At 33.0% G+C, this 20,300-nt stretch overlaps 1 protein-coding gene across 1 annotated transcript in view; it reads right to left on the reverse strand.

The window, feature by feature from the left end:
* Nucleotides 1–11,690: 11,690 nt before the first annotated feature.
* Nucleotides 11,691–20,300, reverse strand: part of LOC145252460 (protein N-terminal asparagine amidohydrolase-like) — a 30,145-nt gene continuing 21,535 nt past the window's right edge. Inside the window, exons 7-10 of the mRNA XM_080111877.1 lie at nt 17,600–17,653; nt 15,747–15,853; nt 13,023–13,142; nt 11,691–12,290 (exon numbers count right to left, since the gene is read on the reverse strand). Of these exons, the coding sequence (XP_079968003.1) occupies nt 12,117–12,290; nt 13,023–13,142; nt 15,747–15,853; nt 17,600–17,653 (455 nt within the window). The 3' untranslated portion in view covers nt 11,691–12,116. The remainder of the gene's footprint in view (nt 12,291–13,022; nt 13,143–15,746; nt 15,854–17,599; nt 17,654–20,300) is intronic.

Raw genomic sequence — 20,300 nt, forward strand, 5'->3', positions numbered from 1 at the left:
TCAAATAAACAGAAGTTTATAGAAGCTAGAAATAATTGTAAGAGAGTGATAGAGACAGCTAAGACAGATTACTCTGAAACCACCAGAAAACGCATCGAAGCACAGAAATTAGGAACCCGGGATTTTTGGAAAATCTACAACAGCGTAGTAAATAATGGACAGTCAACTATTCCCCCACTATCAAACAATCATGAGGTTGCTTGCACGGCAACTGACAAGGCTAATCTGTTTGCCAGTCACTTTGCCTCAAACTCCACACTGAACTCGGTACACCACTCACTCCCTGATTTTCCTCTGCGAACAGACGCCTCACTAAACGATTTGAAAATCACCCCTTCTCAGGTACATGCTATTATAAAAAACCTAGACACCTCAAAAGCATGTGGAACAGATCTCATCCTGGCTGTGCTATTAAAAAAATGCTCTGCCGAGGTTGCTCCAGTTCTCTCCAAACTTTACAATAAATGCCTTAACGAATCTTGTTTTCCCGACTGCTGGAAAACCGCCTCTGTGGTACCAGTCTTCAAGAATTCTGGTGAAAGAACTGACCCACTAAATTATCGCCCCATTAGCCTCCTCCCGCTTTTCGCCAAAATATTTGAGTCCTTAGTTAATCAAGCCCTAGTCCAGCACCTAACAGCTGCTAAACTCCTGACTGACAAACAATATGGATTCAGGCAAGCCCGTTCAACAGCAGATATCTTAACTGTAGTTTCTGAACGTATATACCGTTCATTGGATAAAACAGGGGAGGGTAGAGCGGTGGCCCTCGATATATCTAAGGCTTTTGACAGGGTATGGCATGATGGTCTTCTAAGGAAAATTAGATCATATGGAATCACTGGAAGAATTCATAATGTAATTAAATCCTTCTTAAGTAATAGAAAAATCAAAGTTGTCCTCGACGGTCATACCTCCAAACAATACGACATAAATGCGGGAGTACCTCAGGGGTCTATCCTTGGACCTCTATTATTCCTGATATTCATAAACGACCTCCCTGATAAAATTGTTTCGGAGATGGGTATATTTGCCGATGACACCACTCTCTATAACAGATATGAGGGGAAAACAAATGAACACATATCCAAGGAAATGGCAGAAACACTAGAGGATGACCTCCAATCCGTAGTGGAATGGGGACAAAAATGGTTGGTCACATTCAATGCTGCTAAGACTAAGCTTGTTTCCTTCAATAACTACAAGAAACCTTCTCTACCACCAATAGCAATGGCCAAGAACATATTACCTGAAAGTACTTCTTTTAAACTCCTCGGTCTAACGTTTACAGGGAATATGAACTGGAATAGATACATTGAGAGCATTGCCAAGGCTGCTGCAAGGAAGGTTGGCTCCCTCTACCGTGCTAGAAAACTACTTACGCCTGACAGTATCCTATACCTCTATAAGGCAACCATTCGCCCATGTATGGAGTACTGTTGTCATATCTGGGCTGGTGCATCTGCTTCTTGTCTCTCGCTCCTGGACAGGGTTCAAAAGAGAGTCGCCAACCTGATAGGTCCTGAACTGTCATCTAGGCTTCAGCCTCTGTCCCATTGACGAGATGTTGCATCCCTCTGCCTGTTCTACAAATACTTTAAAGGTGAATGCTCTGACGAACTGCAAACACTTGTACCTCCCCGACGTAACTACCCCCGACAAACCCGACAAGCTACTAAGTCTCATCCCTTTACAGTAGAGATCCCTAGGTGCAAGAAAGCCTTTTACTCCAATAGTTTCTTCCCCAGAACTGCGGGTCTTTGAAACTCCCTTCCGGGATTCTGCTTTCCCAACTGCAAAGACATGCAGAAGTTCAAGTGTAATGTTAACAAACATCTTTCTACTCATCTCCCTTCATGATGACCCCGCTAATTAAGTCCCTGATAGTAGCCCCCTGCTTCAAAGTGGCACTGTGCCTTGTTTGGGGTGAAAATTGAATAAAAAAAAAAATAGAAGCCCCAAAATGTCAGAAAGTCTATTTTATAGAGGAATTGAAACATTATTACACCTTAATTAAAAACAAAAATAATGGCTTAATTATATTCTGTGATCGTTAATTAAATACTGAAATTTGTATGAAATCGGGTTTTTTCTTTTTTTTTTTTTTCTTTGAAGAATCGTCACTGGAACGTGGCATAAAGGATTTCCATTTCTCTAGACTCTATCAACTGTCACAAATGTGCATGCCTGAATGGTTCACATAAGAAATGCATTATGTTAAGAATAAGTAGGTTTGAAAACATTTTTAAAGCACATGTCAAGCTGGCCTAATTGTTATCATACTTGACTCACTGTCAACTGCTTTAAAGCTTCACCACTCACTCAGTTTGCAACCAAATTTCAAACAATTTTTACAGTTCATGAAGGTGACCTTCTCAGCTCTATTTTGAAATAAAAATTTTCAATTTAAAATGGAGAATATAGATAATATATTTTATTTCATGTCAAAATAGATATTGTTTGAAACCAGAGAAATATAATTTGCAGTTAAAATTGATGACAGACAACTTGGAGAATAATATTGTCTGGCCTTGGTGAACTCAAAGTCAGATGTCAGAACTGACATGATGACCTTAGGAGTCATGAGAATTAGTATGTCTGTAGAACTCAGATCCCAGATTTGGGAATTGCACACACGCAAAATCTGGGGCTTTTCGATCTCGTGGTGAAATCTTATTGGCCAGGGAAACTTCCACCCCATCCATATACCTCACTATATATACAACTGTTGCACGAAAATTAGTCAGATTGCTTTTTTATTTTGGAGAGAACAGATCGTATAGAGACCGCCATTCCCTGGAGACATGACTCCTCTTCCTCCTTATCCACCCATCTGACGCTGTCTGTGAAGAGATTTGAGACTTTGGCAAAAACTTACTAAGAACTGAATGATATTTGTAAAAGTATCGATAAGTATCAATAAGTATCAATAATCGAAAACAATCTGAAGAAAAAACAGGCGATTTTAGCCCAAATTCACATTTTACACAGCCTAACATCACAAGTGCATTTGAAAAGTTTTATAACCGCAAAAACAGAAAAGCTCTCGCATATAAAATCAACAGTTGGTTCTTTGATATGATAGGGGAACATTCTAAATGAATGTTTCTGTTTAGAGTACAATTAAACCAGGATACTTGACTTTTGCATTTTAAACTTTAATTCAAGCTATTATATACAAAATAATTTTATAAAATCAACAGTAGGTTCTCTACAGTGCAATGTAAACTACAATGTATTGTGGAATAAGTCACAATGGGGAGACATATGAAACTTCTTCTCAGTGCAATACGGTGGGTCCCCAACTAGAGTAGGCAATCAATCTTTTTGATTGAAAATGGACGATTTCACCGATTTGGATGAGAAAAAAATATGAAAGGGTAAAAGATTCATTAATCATCATTCAATCCTGGGCAACGTTGGGTCTCTCTGTTAGTCTTTGTATAATAATTTTTCGCTATTCTATAACTAATCACAACTGGGACGCTCCCAATATTTACTCTAAATCTGAAAGCATTGCCAAAGCTGCTGCAAAGAAGGTGGGTTTTCTCTACCATGCTAGAAAATTACTTATGCCTGAAAGTATTCTGTACTTCTATAAGGCCACCATTAGCACATGTATGGAGTACTGCTGTTGCGTTTGGGCTGGTGCATCTGCTGATTGTCTCTCACTCCTGGACAGAGTTCAAAAGAGAGTCACCAACCTGATAGGTCCTGAACAGTCATCTAGGCTTCAGCCTCTGTCCCATCGACAAAATGTTGCATCCCTCTGTCTGTTCTACAAATACTTTAATGGTGAATGCGCTGACGAACTACAAGCACTTGTACCTCCTCGACGTGACTACCCCTGACAAACCCGACAAACAACTAAGTCCCACCCCTTTACAGTAGAGATCCCTAGGTATAAGAAAGCCTTTTACTCCAATAGTTTCTTCCCCAGAACTGTAAGATTTTGGAACTCCCTTCCGGGATTCTGTTTTCCCAACTGTACTGATATGCAGAAGTTCAAGTGTAATGTGAACAAGCATCTTTCTTATACAGGCGTTATTCTTTAAATTCACAATACGGGAAAATTTTACTTCTAAAGTTCTTACATATAAGCGGCATCTATTCTATATTTTTTTCTTCTTTCTCCTACTTCAGATTCACTACATAGTGGCCACGTTACCACTACATGTCCGCTCTTGTGTTGGAAGTTCCCAAGATTGGGCATTTTCAATCAGTCGAAGCACACAAGCGGCCCTATCTGCAAGCTTAATCTATGTGGGTGCATTCTATCGTGCACCCTCGTTGCAGCTACAACAAGCCTTTTAAGCCCATAGGCATGCAGTCTCCCGTCTTTATTGTATGCGAATAATACGATCTTTCAACCGTAACACCGGTCAGCTTAATCAAGCTACATACAGACGGCAAAAATAGAATTTTTCATAATCGAAAAACCTATTTAAAAAATCCTCCTTGCAGGGTCCTGTGAATCTCTTCCAAAAAAAAAGTTAACCGCCTACATAAATTTAATCCTGTCCTCTTTTGAAAATTCTAATTTCCCTAAACCGACCATTTTATCTTAATCTAATCTTCTGATTTTTTTCTTTCTTTTTTTTTTAATATTTTGCAGACTCCTGGAAAACAACAATTATACATTATATAATACAATATCAAATCATCAATACACATTTTTTCTAACAATGAACATTAACTTCTAAGTAATTGCATAAAACAACCTTCTTCAGCCCTTAAAAATAATGTTCAAAACTGCTGTTAAAACTGGAAAAACAATGTACACGATTTACAGAAACTGTCCATTGATTCTGACCTGAAAAAGAGCATCAATTTTTTTTTTTTTTTTTTTTTTTTTTTTTTTTTTTTAACCAGTTCAAAACAACCGATGGCCATTTCCTCTATAAACTTCTGCAACGGTGTAAATTTTTCAAATCATGATTGACACAATTAACAACAATTTCATCTGTGCGTGTTCCCGTTACATTTTCTTACTATCTTTATCGGTCCATTGTTTTAAACAGAATAACGTAATTCTTTTTTTTTTTTCCTTACTATTTTCTATATATAAAGTTTTACATCTGTGTGTCTGTATGTCTTTCTTTTCTTTCTTCGCGAAAGGTTGTACGTGTGTATTGCTCTTTTTTTTCTATTGTTCTTTCTTTTTTTCTTTTTATTTTCCAGACATTTTATTGTGTTTTATGTGTTTTTCTTGTCTTTTTTTTTCTTAGATTTAAAATGATAGAAAAAAAATTCGCTAAAATGTTTTAAATTCGTTGTTTTGTTTTGTTTTTATTCATTTTATTTGTAATGTGTTTTAAAAATCAATTTTCACTCCAAACAAGGCACAGTGCCACTTTGAAGTAGGGGGCTACTATCAGGGACATAATTTGCGGGGGCATTATGAAGGGAGATGAGCAGAAAGATGTTTGTTAACATTACACCTGAACTTCTGCATGTCAGTACGGTTGGGAAAGCAGAATCCCGGAAGGGAGTTCCAAAGTCTTGCAGTTCTGGGGAAGAAACTATTGGAGTAAAAGGCCTTCTTACATCTAGGGATCTCTACTTTAAAGGGGTGGGACTTAGTTGTTTGTCGGGTTTATCGGGGGGTAAGTAATTTTCTAGCATGGTAGAGAGAGCCCACCTTCTTTGCAGCAGCCTTGGCAATGCTCTCAATGTATCTAGATCCTGGATACTTTCAGATTTAGAGTAAATAGTGGGAGCGTCCCAGTTGTGTTTAGTTATAGAATAGCGAAACATTATTATACAAAGACTAACAGAGAGACCCAACGTTGCCTGGAATTGAATGATGATCAATGAATTTTTTACCCTTTCATATTTTATTGTCATCCAAATCGGTGAAATCGCCCATTTTCAATCAAAGTCAAGGTGTGTGTTCTTAATATTTTCTTAATGTATAATTAACTATTTTCTTTAACCCTTTTAACCCTGCCATGATCATCAGTAGTCTCTCTTTTTGTGTGTGTGTGTGTGTGTGTGTGTGTTGACGTACATCATTTCTGCTGGAAGATTTTCAGCAATTTTTGTGAAGAAGGATTTTGAGTAAATGAAGACGTTTCAACAGAGATACCAAGATGCTGTGTATTTTTATATAGTTCATTCGCTCCTAAGTATGACTTCTAGTAGAGGAGTGATCGCTGATCTTTCCCTGGGTGCTTAGTTCTTACATGTCCCACGTCTGAGACGCTCCCCCCTTTTTGAGAGGAGACCCCTTTCAGACCATCTTCTGTTGACGTTCTCAATTCAACTCCAACTATTTTCTCAATCAACTAGAACACGTGATCACATACACGTACTTCTGGGTCAGCTATCAGACTTTTCTGGTGTAATTGATCACCGAGTTTGATGTGGCTTTGACATGTGGGGAGGAAGGGCTACTACTGACAAGTACAAACTTATTGCTAAACACCTAACAAACGTTCTTGTCCCCCCCCCCTCAAATTTGTTGTTCCATCTGGGCTTTCATCTTCCCAACAATAACAGCCTTAAAGTCGTCCATCTTGTAGATTTTTTTTAAGACTGAAATATAAATTTTTTTTCTCTAATAGCCACTGTAATATTTTTAATTAGAGTTTAATGTTGTATGTTAAACAAAGTTTACGTCTCTCTCTCTCATTTCAAAAACCTTTAGTAGACAACACATCTATATTTGAGCATATCACTAACAAGTATAAACTTTACTTTAACTGCATAATCTTTTCAAAATATGAACATCACATCTCAACATAAACATCAAATTACAAATTTTTTAAATTGATAATACAACTCATCTTATTCTATGGTTCAGAAACACTTTCCAAAATGTTGGAAGCACAATGGTGCATATACTCGTCTTTTCATGAGAGCTGTAAATCTTTCATGGAAGACCAAACAATAAAATCTATTTGGATGGTGGGAGGAGTGGGACAAACTTTGTGCAAATCTTCCACATCTTCAATTTGTCACAAATAATTGTGTCACAGTTCCCACACTGACATCCAACTGTGCAGTTATTGTCTCTATATAAAGATGATGATCCTTATCCATGAAATTCTGTATTTGGCCATCAACTCTGGTGTTCTGACTTCCTCACTCCTCCCACCATCCCTCACAGACTCCCGGCCATCTCAAAAACGGATGCTCAAATCATGATTTGTGTAAGATGGTCCAAAAGCAGTCTAAAGCATTCTATACATTTCTGTGCTATTTTTTTCCATGTTTAAAACAAAATTTTATTGTATATCGTTCTTCCAACGTGTCCTCACGTCCAGATTGTATCTGAAATTCACCAGCTTTGAAAATCAAGCTTTAGTTGGATGGATTCTAATTCCTGCTGTAGCTGTTCATTTGAACCTGGAATCATAAAAATTGGTCAACCATCTCATAAGATGTATAGCAATAATATACTGAGTTTTCGACAATTTTAAATGATTGTACAAAAAAAGTCTGGAAACTTATTGAAGGCACCTCGTAAAAGTAAATATTGTTGGAAAACAAAAATAAAAAAATTTTAAATCTTGTTTTAAAAAAATATTTTATTTCATTAAATTTCAAACAACAAATATAAAAATTTCCAAAAGTAATAATAACGGTTAATTTCAGAAAAAAACAAAAGCATATATAGACGTTGAGTCAATGAACGTGCGTAGCATGAAATGAGAGTTGGTCTTGTTGGTAATGATCGGTAAAATTTAAATTTGCAAACCACGGTAAAATTTGTGTTTAAAATTTTACAAATCAAAATCTTTTTTCGCCAAATCTCATTTCCAGTCATCTCACAAATTGTCTGCTCACAAAAAACATTTCCAAAAAAAATAATGCAACAGGTTAAAAATGAACACAATTAAAAGACACAGAATTAATGGTTCGTCATGTCAGTTTCTCTTTTTGTTTATGTCATGAATGATGTCACGTATATAAGAGGCAGTTACAATGTACGATTAAGTCTGGAGATTAAAGGGGGAAAATGCAGAATTGATGCACGTATTGAATAAATCCTACATTCTATAATAAAGAGCATATTTGCATGATTTCAACGTAACCTGGGGTATGTCATCCATTTTGGAGGATTAAAAAGTTTTTTGCTAATAAAAATGGCAATATTAGAACTAACAATATCCAGCAGGTAACGATTATCAATAGATTGTTAAAACTAAAAAGAAATGAACACCTACTGATATGGAGATTAAAATTAAATAAACTTTCTTAAAATGTAATTAAAAAAAAAGAAATACACCGGTATAGATTGCTAAAAATAAAATAATATGAAGCACACCGCGATGAATTGCTAAAATTTAAAATAAAAAAATAAAAATTAACCACTGGTAATAGATCGTTAAATGAAAAAAAAATTTTAAATCACATTGGTGTCAATTGTTAAAACAACTAAAAATAATGAATATAGATTGCTAAAGTTAAAATAAAATTAAAACAATGAAACACGTCAGTATGTATTGTAAAAAAAGTTAAAAGATCATATTAAAACTGTATTATCTTGAGATTTTAGTAGTGACATTAGCAGAACACATAATACCAAATACTAATGGCATTTTTACAATTGGTCTATTAAAAATTTCAAACAGAAAAATTATTTTAACAATGTACAAAGCAGTTGGAGAATTCAACGCTTTGTAAGTACTTTAAGTTAAAAGTAGGAATTGCTACAAGTTTTTGCCAGCAGATGAAATTTGCCATGAAATAATTTCCATTTTTCAATCTTAAAGAATGAGATCATCTAATCACACAAATTAGAAAATAAAAATTAAGAATTGAATTGTGCCCAAATAATAAAAAAACATCACAAGAATTATCGGTGAAAGTCCATAACTAGAACACTCTCCCTTCCCCATGAAAAAACAAAAATAAAGAAAAATATTTATGATGTATATGCTGCTGATGGAACGAAAATACCATAACACCATTTAAATTGATCAAGTGGTTTTATCTTAAAGAAATAAAATCAGATTTGATGGCTAAACGAGATCAACAAACTCAATGCCATTTTTACAAGCCAAGGGAGATAACTCCAAATAATTCAAACTTTTGCAAGGTTTTAGAAAGCCATTCTTAACATGTAGGGGGGAGCCTACGAATTCTCAGTAATAACTTAAAAATCATTTTCTTTATAAAAAATGAAACTACTTGATCAATTTACATGATTTTTGGAATATGATATTTTCATTTCGTCACGAATATGTACACCATGCAGATTTTTATGCATTATTCGTTATTTAATAAGGTTGGTGGAATTATACACTAGCACCAAATTATCATAGACTTAAAATTTAAAGTAAAAATGCATTCCTTTTAGTTATTTATTTAAAATATTTATTTTAAATAATTTTTATCGAAAGAAGAAAAAAACGGAAAACAATTGTGGAATTTCAGCGGAATTCGGTGATTTTAAAAAGTATTCTTAAAAAGATTGTAAGTCCTCTTTCAACATGAAATGAACAATGAAAAAGTAGGAAAATATGGAATTTAAAAAAAATCAAAGAAATTTGTATTTTATTATGCTTTAAACGTAAAAAATGAACGTTTTTAGATTTTAGATGAAATAAACTTTTGTCTTATCTCATATTTTATTTTATTTTATTTTTTTATTATTTCGTGTATTTAATAAAATAAGCCCTCCTCCTTTTGAAAAAAAAAAACTGGCCACAACGTCAGAGATTTAAAAATAATAGGGACATTTACGTTTCATAAACCTGTGTCCGGGTATATTTTGTATGTTCAGGATTAAGGTTCTTTCTAACAAAGAGAGATTACTCTTAAATGTTTCATTAAAAAAGCTAAGTTAACTCAAATGTTTGATTAAAATAAAAAGGTATGTTAATCTGGAATTTAAAAAAATGAAAGGCGGGTAACTTATGATTTTAAAATAATAAAAAAAAAGGGGGGTGGATTTACGATAAATCTTTCATTTTAAAAAAATTGCAAGATAACTGTTAAAGGTCTGCTTAAAACAGGAAGGGAGATAACTGATTAAAACAGTAAAATGTTTGATTAACAAGGAAGGGAAATAACTTCAACGTTTGATAAAAAAATGGGGATAACTGTTAAAAAAGAAATGGAGACCTAGTTGATTATATAGGAAGGGAGATAACTTTGATTTAAAAAGAAAGGGAGATAACTGTTTAACTTAAAAATAAAAAGAATTGTTCCGTTATCAGGTCAAATATGTTATTTAATTAATTTTTTTTTAATTACATAATGCCGTTAAATTTAATATTTTTTAAATATATCAAAAAACAAAAAAGAAACATAATATTTATACGTCCATGAATGAGGGGTTCTTGAATCAGAAAAAATACTTTCAAGCGAAATAATATACTATCAATTAAATTTAAAATGTCTTACAGAGAGATCAAAAAACCTACAGACAATTCTAGTTTTGTATCGACCTGATCAAAGATGTCAGAATTTTCTCTTGCTATTTTTTTTTTTTTTATTGTCTCAACCCAGCAAACTAGTTTCCAGATTTTGCGATCATCTTAGGGATTGGGATTTTAGTTTTACTCTGTAGTTCGAGCAAGAAGTTTCTCTTTCTGGTTATTATTTGTAATCTTTTATAAACATGTTGATCCAACTTATACAAATTACAACATAAAAATATACAAAGAATGAATCAGAAATTGGAAAAAGGAAAAAAACAAAAAAAAAATCCATGCTTTTTAATAACATTTGCCTAAACATACTTTTTAATTCAGTTGACACAAAATCAATCAATTATTATATCAACCAGTGAATCTATCTTGCCCTTAACTCATCAGAAAAAATAGCAACAATCAATCCACCAAAAGGAAATAAAATGCGTTTGGACATGATTAAAAATCCGAAAATTGGAAAAGAAACTGCAAATACATTCTTTTTTTTTTTCTTTTTTCTTTTTACATCACCACTTATCGAGGCCCGGAAGCCACTCGGGGGTAAGGGTTACTGTGTATACAGTAATCAATGGAATAATATCATAGTAATCGTTAGTAATGGAGATTTGATAAAGTGTCTTATTAGGAATTTGTTTATGTTGGACTTGAAGACATCCAAGTTGTAGTCAGGTGGAAAATAGACAAACTGAAGAGAGTTCCACAGGCGGGCATTTCTAAGAAAGAAGCTTTGTTCATGGAATCTACGTTTTGATTTAGGCACAGATAAAGAGTGGGGAAATTATTGACAGTGGTTTAAGCTAGACGGGTATTTTTCATGAAATATTGACGAGGACCAGAGATTGGAGCTCAGACGAGCACTTGCCAATAAATACACCTAAAAATTAGTATTGATGCAAGCCAGTCCCCTCCAAAAGGATGCACCAACAACTGCCAATAAATACACCTTAAAACTAGTATTAATGCAAGCCAGTCCTCGCCAAAAGGATGCACCAACAACTGCCAATAAATACACCTTAAAACTAGTATTAATGCAACCCAGTCCACTCCAAAAGGATGCACCAGAGACTGCCAATAAATACACCTTAAAATTAGCATTGATGCATTCCAGTCCCCCTCCAAAAGGATGCATCAACAACTGCCAATAAATACACCTTTAAACTAGTATTAATGCAACCCAATCCCTTCCAAAAGGATGCACCAACAACTGCCAACAAGTACACCTTAAAATTAGTATTGATGCAAGTCATGTATATATATATATATATATATATATAAATATATTCACTGTTCACTGCGAATTATTGTGTACTTTTTTTTTATTTAAAATTATTTTCTATTCTTTATTTCACTAATCAAATGAAACTTGGTCATACGATTGGAAAGACATTCATATTATTTGAATTCTTCAGACTGCTGTTCTCATCTTGAGTGTTATTTGTACAACGTTTCGGTCGATGTAATCTCCTACCTTCTTCAGGTGTATCTTGTCGAACTTGGGAATGTTTCCATCCAAATTCTCGAGTTCGACAGAAATGTTTCCAAGTTCGACAGAAACATTTCCAACTTCAACAGGATACACCTGAAGAAGGTTGGAGGCTACATCGACTGAAACATTGTGAAAATCACATTCAAGAATGAGAACAGTAGTCCAATGAATTCAAATAATATGAATAATCAATCATCATCTCAAAAAACTCAAAGAAATATTCTGAGATTACTGCTTTCTTCCATCTAATAATTTCCATCAAACACCCATTCACCTTCTGACGACTGTTTGTAATGACGAGGGAGGTGATTTGGAAAGACTGATACAAAAGGTTTCGGGTTATCAAGCATAAATTTAAATACATTGCGGAAGTCGTCAGGAAAATTTGGAGGTTCCTGTCTGGGAGAGGTTGAATAGTCCTGAAAATAAAAAAAAAAATTAAAAAATTTTTTTTAATTAAATAATTACTGGAGAAAAAGAATAGAAGTTATTCAGTGCTGGAATTACTGAGAAGATAAATTACATAGAGCTTTTTCTAATCCAGGCTACACATGAATACCATTTTACCAGATGAAAGAAAATTTTCTTCATAACAACAAAAAAAATATTGCTTTCATTTTTTTTTCTTTTTTTTAATAACTCACATTCACCCACAACAAGGCATATCGCCACTTGGATGTAAGTGGCTACTATTTGAGACCATGACTAGAAAAGATTAACAAGATGTTGGTTTACATTACATTTAAACTTCTGCATATCAATAGAGTCAGGGAAGCAGGAAGGGAATTCCAAAGTGTAGCTGTTCGAGGGAAGAAATTATTAGAGTAGAAAAATTCTGGCATTTAGGGACCTCAACAGTGAAGGGGTGAGATTTTGTTGCTAAGCGAGTTTGTCAGAGGTACGTACGTCGAGGGGGCACATATTTTTCATTGAATTATCTTCATAATAACAGAAATAATATATTTTTCACTGAAAAAAATTGGCCAGTGTTTGCATGAAAAAAAAAATAAAATCACAAAACTTTTATTCAGTACCTTCTGGCGTTTTATTCAAATTGCCTGAAAAATTCTGAGGATAGTATGGTCCTTATTCTGCATAAGTAACGAAAAAAAATTAGTTTTGATTGTTTTTACTATGCAAAGTATATTTACCTTGAGAATCTCTTCATCTGAAAGCGATATCATTGTCTCGCAAAAATTCTGAGAGCAAGACGAATAATCAAACGAGTCTATCACAACTTTCCGAGTTTGGAAATCATAAAGACACGGAAACTGAAAAAACAAAACAAAAAGACAAAAAAAATTTTTTTTTTCTTTGGAATCCTTTGAGATGAGTAATTTATATATTTATTCATTTTTTTTTTTTTTTTTGATTTAACATCATGGCGAGAAGAAGAAAAAAAAAAGAAAAAATGTCTAAAATTTTGAGGATAGAGTATATCTCCGAAATATTAATTTTAAACAAATATTTGTTTATTTTTACAATATTGCATTGTAATTTGGCTTTCAAATGTATCTCATACATATTTTATTTTTACATTTATTTATTTATTTGCAGATTGTTATCCTCATCTCCATAGTTGTTGTTTCACAGCGTTTTTGCCAACAATTGCTCTGGCCTTCGTCAGGTGGATAACTGTGACAGATTAGGAATGCTGAGTCTCTTAACTGCATTCCCAGTAATTACTGCCTTCCATAGTTGTTGTCGTCTCACCACGTTTTGGCCAACTAATTCTCTGGCCTGCTTTGGGTAGGATTGAAACCGCTATCTTCAGACAATGTTCATCTTCAGACAATTAACCACCTGAAGAAGGCCAGAGGATGAGTTGGTCAAAACGTTGTGAAACAACAACTATGAAGATGAGGATAACAGTCTCTAATTAAATAAATAAAAAGACAAAAATGACCTTTTTGCAATTTTTTTTGGGGGGGGGGGGAGGGATTAAGTAGTGAGATGTTTGTTAGCATTACTGCAGGTTAATACAGTCAGGAAAACATGAGGAGCAGGGAAAGAATTTCAAAGTCTAGCAGTTCAAGGGGGGAATAAACTATTCTGGCATCTAGGGATCTTCATAGTGAAGAGGTGGGATTTTGTTGCTTGTCTGATTAACTGGGGGACACAAGTGCTATGAGCTCATCAGAGCACATTCCATGAAACTAGTACATGTAAAATAGGCACAGGAATGCAACATGTGGCAGCAATATTCCATGGGCGAATGGTGATCTTGTTAAGATAAAAGATACTCTTAGGTGTAGTTTTCTAGCATGATAAAGAGAGCCCATTTTCTTTGCAGCAACCTTGGCAATGTCTTCAATGTATTTGTTCCAATTCAGAACCACTTCAACGTGATTTCGTCCGAGGTTTAGAGAAGTGTGTGGCAGGTACACGTTTCTGTCTTCGGGGTAACTCCATTTCATTTTTTTTCATTTTCTGTCGCAAATTACCAAGCTGGGAATGCCAACCTTGTCAAAGACTGCGATCCAATACTGGATCACAAATATCTAGTGAAGATTACAAGACCAACCGACAGACTGAAGCAGCACTTACCCTAAGCAGGTTGAACTGGCTTCTTCCAAAGGAGGAAGTTTCATAGGAATATGAAATCCACAAGCAATTCTCAGTCACATGTACATCCCCGTTAAGGAGATAACAACATTAGGTTTTTGAAGTTCTTGCAGGGAAATGTCAACATCCTCCAACATACAGCACCTGGTTGTTGCAATATTTTTGGTATAAATGTGAGAGTATGATAACGAAAAAAATTGAAAGGTTCTATTTATAAATATGGGTGATAAGAACTGACCAATCAGATGGAACCGTGCTTTGCTACCAGTTATTCAGAAACGGGAATCACTTCATAAAATATACTGAATCCCTTAAAATTTCTTGCACATAACTTTCCGTCTTCACACGGAAAGGAACTCTGCTCTTCATCTCAGGACTTCTCCAGATTGACTACCTACTGGAAACTGTATTCTTCGTTTTTGTCTGCAAGTTTTTACAATTCAAAGCTTCTCTAAATTGATACGACCATTTTGTTTGGAATAGTATTTTTCTTCTTTTCTGAAACAAAAATTTTTTACAACTCAAAACTGGTATTCCCAAATGGTCACCCATATGGTATTGACCAGAGTAAACATTGATTAACTTCAGTGATCTAACGAGAACCAATGTGTCAATTCAAGGTCAAAAATTTGATTCTCTCTCCTCTGATCTTGAGCGCGTGGTACAGTGGGGGAAGAGGCGGCTGGTTACTTTTAATGCATCTAAAACCAAGCTCCTAGCTTTACATCATCAACGCTCTGATCCCCATCTGGCATCAATTGAAATAGATGGCTCTCGTCTTGGGGAGACTCCATGTTTTGACAAGCTTCTAGGTTTGACCTTTACTCCTGAACTGAAGTGGAACACGTACACCAAGGTCGCTGGGAAAATGGTGGGGTCCTTCTACCGCTCCAGAAGATATCTCACTACTGATGCAAACATTTGCCAACAATGAATGTTAGATAGAATAGATTCTGATCTAGAAAATAACAACACTTCACTCTTTGTTAAAAACATCACTCCTGGAATGTGAGAACTAAAGGACAAAATAAGGAAAATGAGAATTACGAGAGTATCGAAAGTAAATCTAAGATCCACTTTCTCTTCTTCTTAAATTTAATTTGAGGTCTGAAGTGAATTATTAAAGCAAGATGCTTCAAGCAGGAAGCTATTCATTTCAATTGCAGCAAAGTGACGATCCGAGCGTTGGTAATAGAACGAGAGAAGCTTGGTTTTAAACGTATTGTTTGTTATATTTAATGAAAATTAACAACGTGGAGTTAATAATTCTTCAATAATATTCAAAATATTTGTCATGTTGATCAACTCACACATGGTTTCAGATGAGAGACATATGTTTGAGCATTCCGAATTGGGTAGTCAGGTCCTCGATCTACAAAAGTGGTGGGAAAAATTTCTTGTGTACTCATATCAACTCCTAAAAAAGAAAAGGAAAAAAAAAGGAACAAAAGTAATAAAAAAAAAAGATTCGGTTCAACTATTTTGTGTCACATCAACCTTTTTGATGCTAGAAGATGAATAATAAAATAATTTATGAAAAATATCAAAATTTAATCCTGGTGTTACCAGTTTGGTTATTTTTTTTTTTGTTTTTTACAAGGTGGTCACCACTTATCAAGGCCCGGAAGCCACTCAGGGATAAGGGTTATTGCATGTACAGTACGTTAGTTATTAGATTTCATAAAGTGTCTACTTAAGGGGGCGGTTCATCAGGAATTTGTTTACGTTGGACTTGAAGACATCCAGGTTGTAGTCAGGTGGGAAGCAGGCAGACGGAACAGAGTTCTGCAGGCATGCAGTTCTAAGAAAGAAGCTTCGTTCATGGAAACTACGTTTTGATTTAGGCAAAGATAAAGAGTGGGGAAAATTGAGTGGGTGTTTTTCGTAAAAGATTAGCGAGGGGAGGACCAGAGATTGGAGCTCAGACGAGCACCTGCCATGGAAATAACGATAAAACAGAGACAGGCTCACAACGTCTCTTCTGTGGGAGAGAGGTTGCAGGGAAGAGAAACCGGCATCCCCACTAAGCCACAAAGTCTATTTTGTACTCTGTCAAGGCAGGATAGGCTGTTTTCAGTAGCTCCTGCCCACATATGGCAGCAGTATTTTTTTTTGCCTTACCCTTTGCAAAACTCAATCATGTTCTGCAAAGCGAAAAACAAGAACAATTTTTCTCTACAAAACAACCAAACTAAACACCATAAATATTTTATGATATGAAGAACTTGAAGTATAAAAGATTTTGCCAAAATCACTGAACCCGAAAAGGGTTGATATGCCATAAATAAAACAACGAAACTAAACTTTATTATTACAGAGGCAATTCTCTATTGAATATTATATTGTACCTAATATACAGTACTGATTTCTAAAGATTTTTTTAAAAGTTACATGCGATCAACTAGAATCGAAACCAAAACATTTAGTGCTCCAGATGCGTTGCCTACCGTTTGAGCTATTGACAAATAGATAAGAAAGATTAAAATTAAATCACTTCAAGTTATGAATGAATTTGCACATGTGCAAAAGTAATAAAAATATTTTTCGTATTATTTGTTTGGACAACTGTTCTCATCTCGAGCGTGATTTTCACAACGTTTCGGTCGATGTAATCTCCGACCGTCTTCAGGTGCATTCACACTGGATGTTATTGGGGAATGGTGAAAAATGGCATCAAAAGAAATAGATCTGGTACTATTTCTCACCGTTCACCAATAACATCCTTTGTGACTGTACCTGAAGATGGTCGGAGGTTACATCGGCCAAAACGTTGTGAAAAAAAAACAACCAAGATGAGAAAAATAGTCCAGACAATACGAAAAATAATTATCAAGCCTCATCTAAAAAATTTATATTATAGCTATATGTATATGTACACACACGTGTGTGTGCTTTTCAGAATAACATTGGTATTGATCTTCTATAAGACATAAATAAATAACACTCTTATTTTTTTATTTTTCTTAAAAATCGAGCACTCTACTGAGATCTTTTTTCAGTAATATATATATATATATATTTAATTATTATAGTAAAAAAATAATTATATATATATATATATATATATATATATATATAATAAAAGTCACATAGAATAATGAGAAATGCATTTCCATACAAAAAAGTTAAATTATTCAAATATCATAAAAGATTCCTGACTTACCGATTCCATAAATGACAGGAAAAGGAACACCATTTTTCATCTCAGTATTCAAATCTGAAAAAGAATATGTCACATAAACTTTAATTTGATACTCCATCTCTCCTAAATATGTAAACAGTTTAATAAACTAGAAGTAACAACGGAACGATGGGTTCGGAATATATGTAGATATAAATCAATGATGCTGAGAAATGTTTTTTTATAAAAAATTATATACCTATTATTTTTTTTTATTATTTTATTACAAACTTATCTCCCTATTATTATTTTTTATTTTAATTATTATTTTATTAAAAATTATCTATTATTTTTTATTTTTATTATTTTATTAAAAATTATCTTCCTATTATTTTTTATTTTTATTATTTTATTAAAAATTATCTCCCTATTATTTTTATATTTTAATTATTATTTTATTAAAAATTATCTATTATTTTTTATTTTTATTATTTTATTAAAAATTATCTTCCTATTATTTTTTATTTTTATTATTTTATTAAAAATTATCTCCCTATTATTTTTATATTTTAATTATTATTTTATTAAAAATTATCTATCATTTTTTATTTTTATTATTTTATTAAAAATTATCTTCCTATTATTTTTTATTTTTATTATTTTATTAAAAATTATCTTCCTATTATTTTTATATATTTTATTACAAACTTATCTCCCTATTATTATTTTTTATTTTAATTATTATTTTATTAAAAATTATCTACTTATTATTTTTTATTTTTATTATTTTATTAACAATTATCTTCCTATTATTTTTATATATTTTATTACAAACTTATCTCCCTATTATTATTTTTTATTTTAATTATTATTTTATTAAAAATTATCTACTTATTATTTTTTTTATTATTATTTTATTAAAAGTTATCTACTTATTATTTTTTATTTTTATATATTTTATTAAAAACTTATCTCCCTGTTATTATTTTTTATTTTAATTATTATTTTATTAAAAATTATCTACTTATTATTTTTTATTTTTATTATTTTATTAAAAATTATCTTCCTATTATTTTTTTATTTTAATAATTATTTTATTAACAATTATATACTCATTATTTTTTATTTTAATTATTACTTTATTAAAAATTATATATTATAATTTTTAATTTTAATTATTTTTATTAAAAAATTATCTTTCTATTATTATCTACCTATTATTATTTTTTATTATTTTATTAAAATTATCTCCCTATTATTATATTTTTCATTTTATTTTTTTTTATTAAAAATTAGTTCCCTATTATTATCTATCCATTATTATTTTTTTAATTATTTTATTAAAAATAATCTTTCTATTATTTTTTAAATTATTTTATTAAAAATAATCTACTTATTATTATTGTAATATTCATTAGCATTATTTTAAATTGTTATTATCTATAATTATCTAATGAAAATACAGTGATATTTGAGTTTTTTAACTTCTGGTTTTATAATTCTTCTTTTGATTATTAAAAATTGTTTTCAATTAAAATGTTAACATAATTTTTTTTTAATTTTTGAATCCTTGCAAAATTTTTGTATCATGCAGTGCAATAAATGCTGTCTCTGGTGTTTTTTGTTGTCTTAATCCTTTCAATTCGAAATAACGTTGCATGAAAGATTAATCCATGTTTTGAAGGAGTAGCAGTGGGAGTAGTCTTTATGTTGCACAATAGTTTCTCATACTCCTTGTTTTTGTTAGTATGAAAATATTCGGCTTTTGTCCAGAATCCTTCCTATATTAAAAAATAAAGACATACATTTGAATGGTGAAACAAAAATATCATATTCCAAAAATCATGAAAATCAATCAAGTAGTTTTATTTTTAAATAAAAAAAAAAACGAATTTTATGAGCATCCGAGAAGTGACTTTCTCCCCTGCCATTTTTTTTTTTTTTTTTTTTTTTTTTATTACATTTTCACCCCAAACAAGGCAAATTGCCACTTTGGTGTAAGGGGCTACTATCAGGGGCAACAACTACTGGGGTACTATGTAGGGATTTGGGCAGCAAGGTGTCGGTTCACGTTACACTTGAACTTCTGCACGTCAGTACTGTTGGGGAAGCAGGGAGCTGGAATGGAATTCCAGAGTCTAGCGGTTCTGGGGAAGAAACTATTGGAGTAAAAAGATCTTTTACATCTAGGGATCTCTACAGTGTGGGGGTGGGATTTAGCAGCCTGTCGGGTTTGTCAAGGGTGCTCACGTCGTGGGGGCACAAGTGATTGCAGTTCGTCAGAGCATTCACCACTAAAATACTTGTAGAAAAGGCAGAGGGATGCAACATTTCGTCGATGGGACAGAGACTGAAGCTTAGATGCCAGTTCAGGGCCTATCAGGTTTGCGACTCTCTTTTGAACCTTGTCAAGGAGCGAGAGACTAGTAGCAGATGCACCAGCCCAGATGTGGCAGCAATACTCCATACATGGGCGAATGGTGGCCTTATAGAGGTACAGGATACTTTCAGGTGTTAGTAGTTTTCTAGCACGGTAGAGAGAGCCCACAAAAGGAAGATAACTCAACAAAAATTGCTAGATTTATTTGTATTACTTGTTTTGATCAAGCTATTGTTTTCATCTTGAGTGTTAAGAAAAAAATAAAATATTTACATGATTTTTGGAATACGATATTTTTATTCCGTCATTGGTACATACATTATACAAATTTTTCTTTGAGAACAATAGCTCAATCAAAACAAT

The sequence above is a fragment of the Euprymna scolopes genome, chromosome 29 (assembly GCF_053919585.1).
Source record: "Euprymna scolopes isolate OS-2025 chromosome 29, ASM5391958v1, whole genome shotgun sequence".
Lineage (NCBI taxonomy): Eukaryota > Metazoa > Mollusca > Cephalopoda > Sepiida > Sepiolidae > Euprymna > Euprymna scolopes.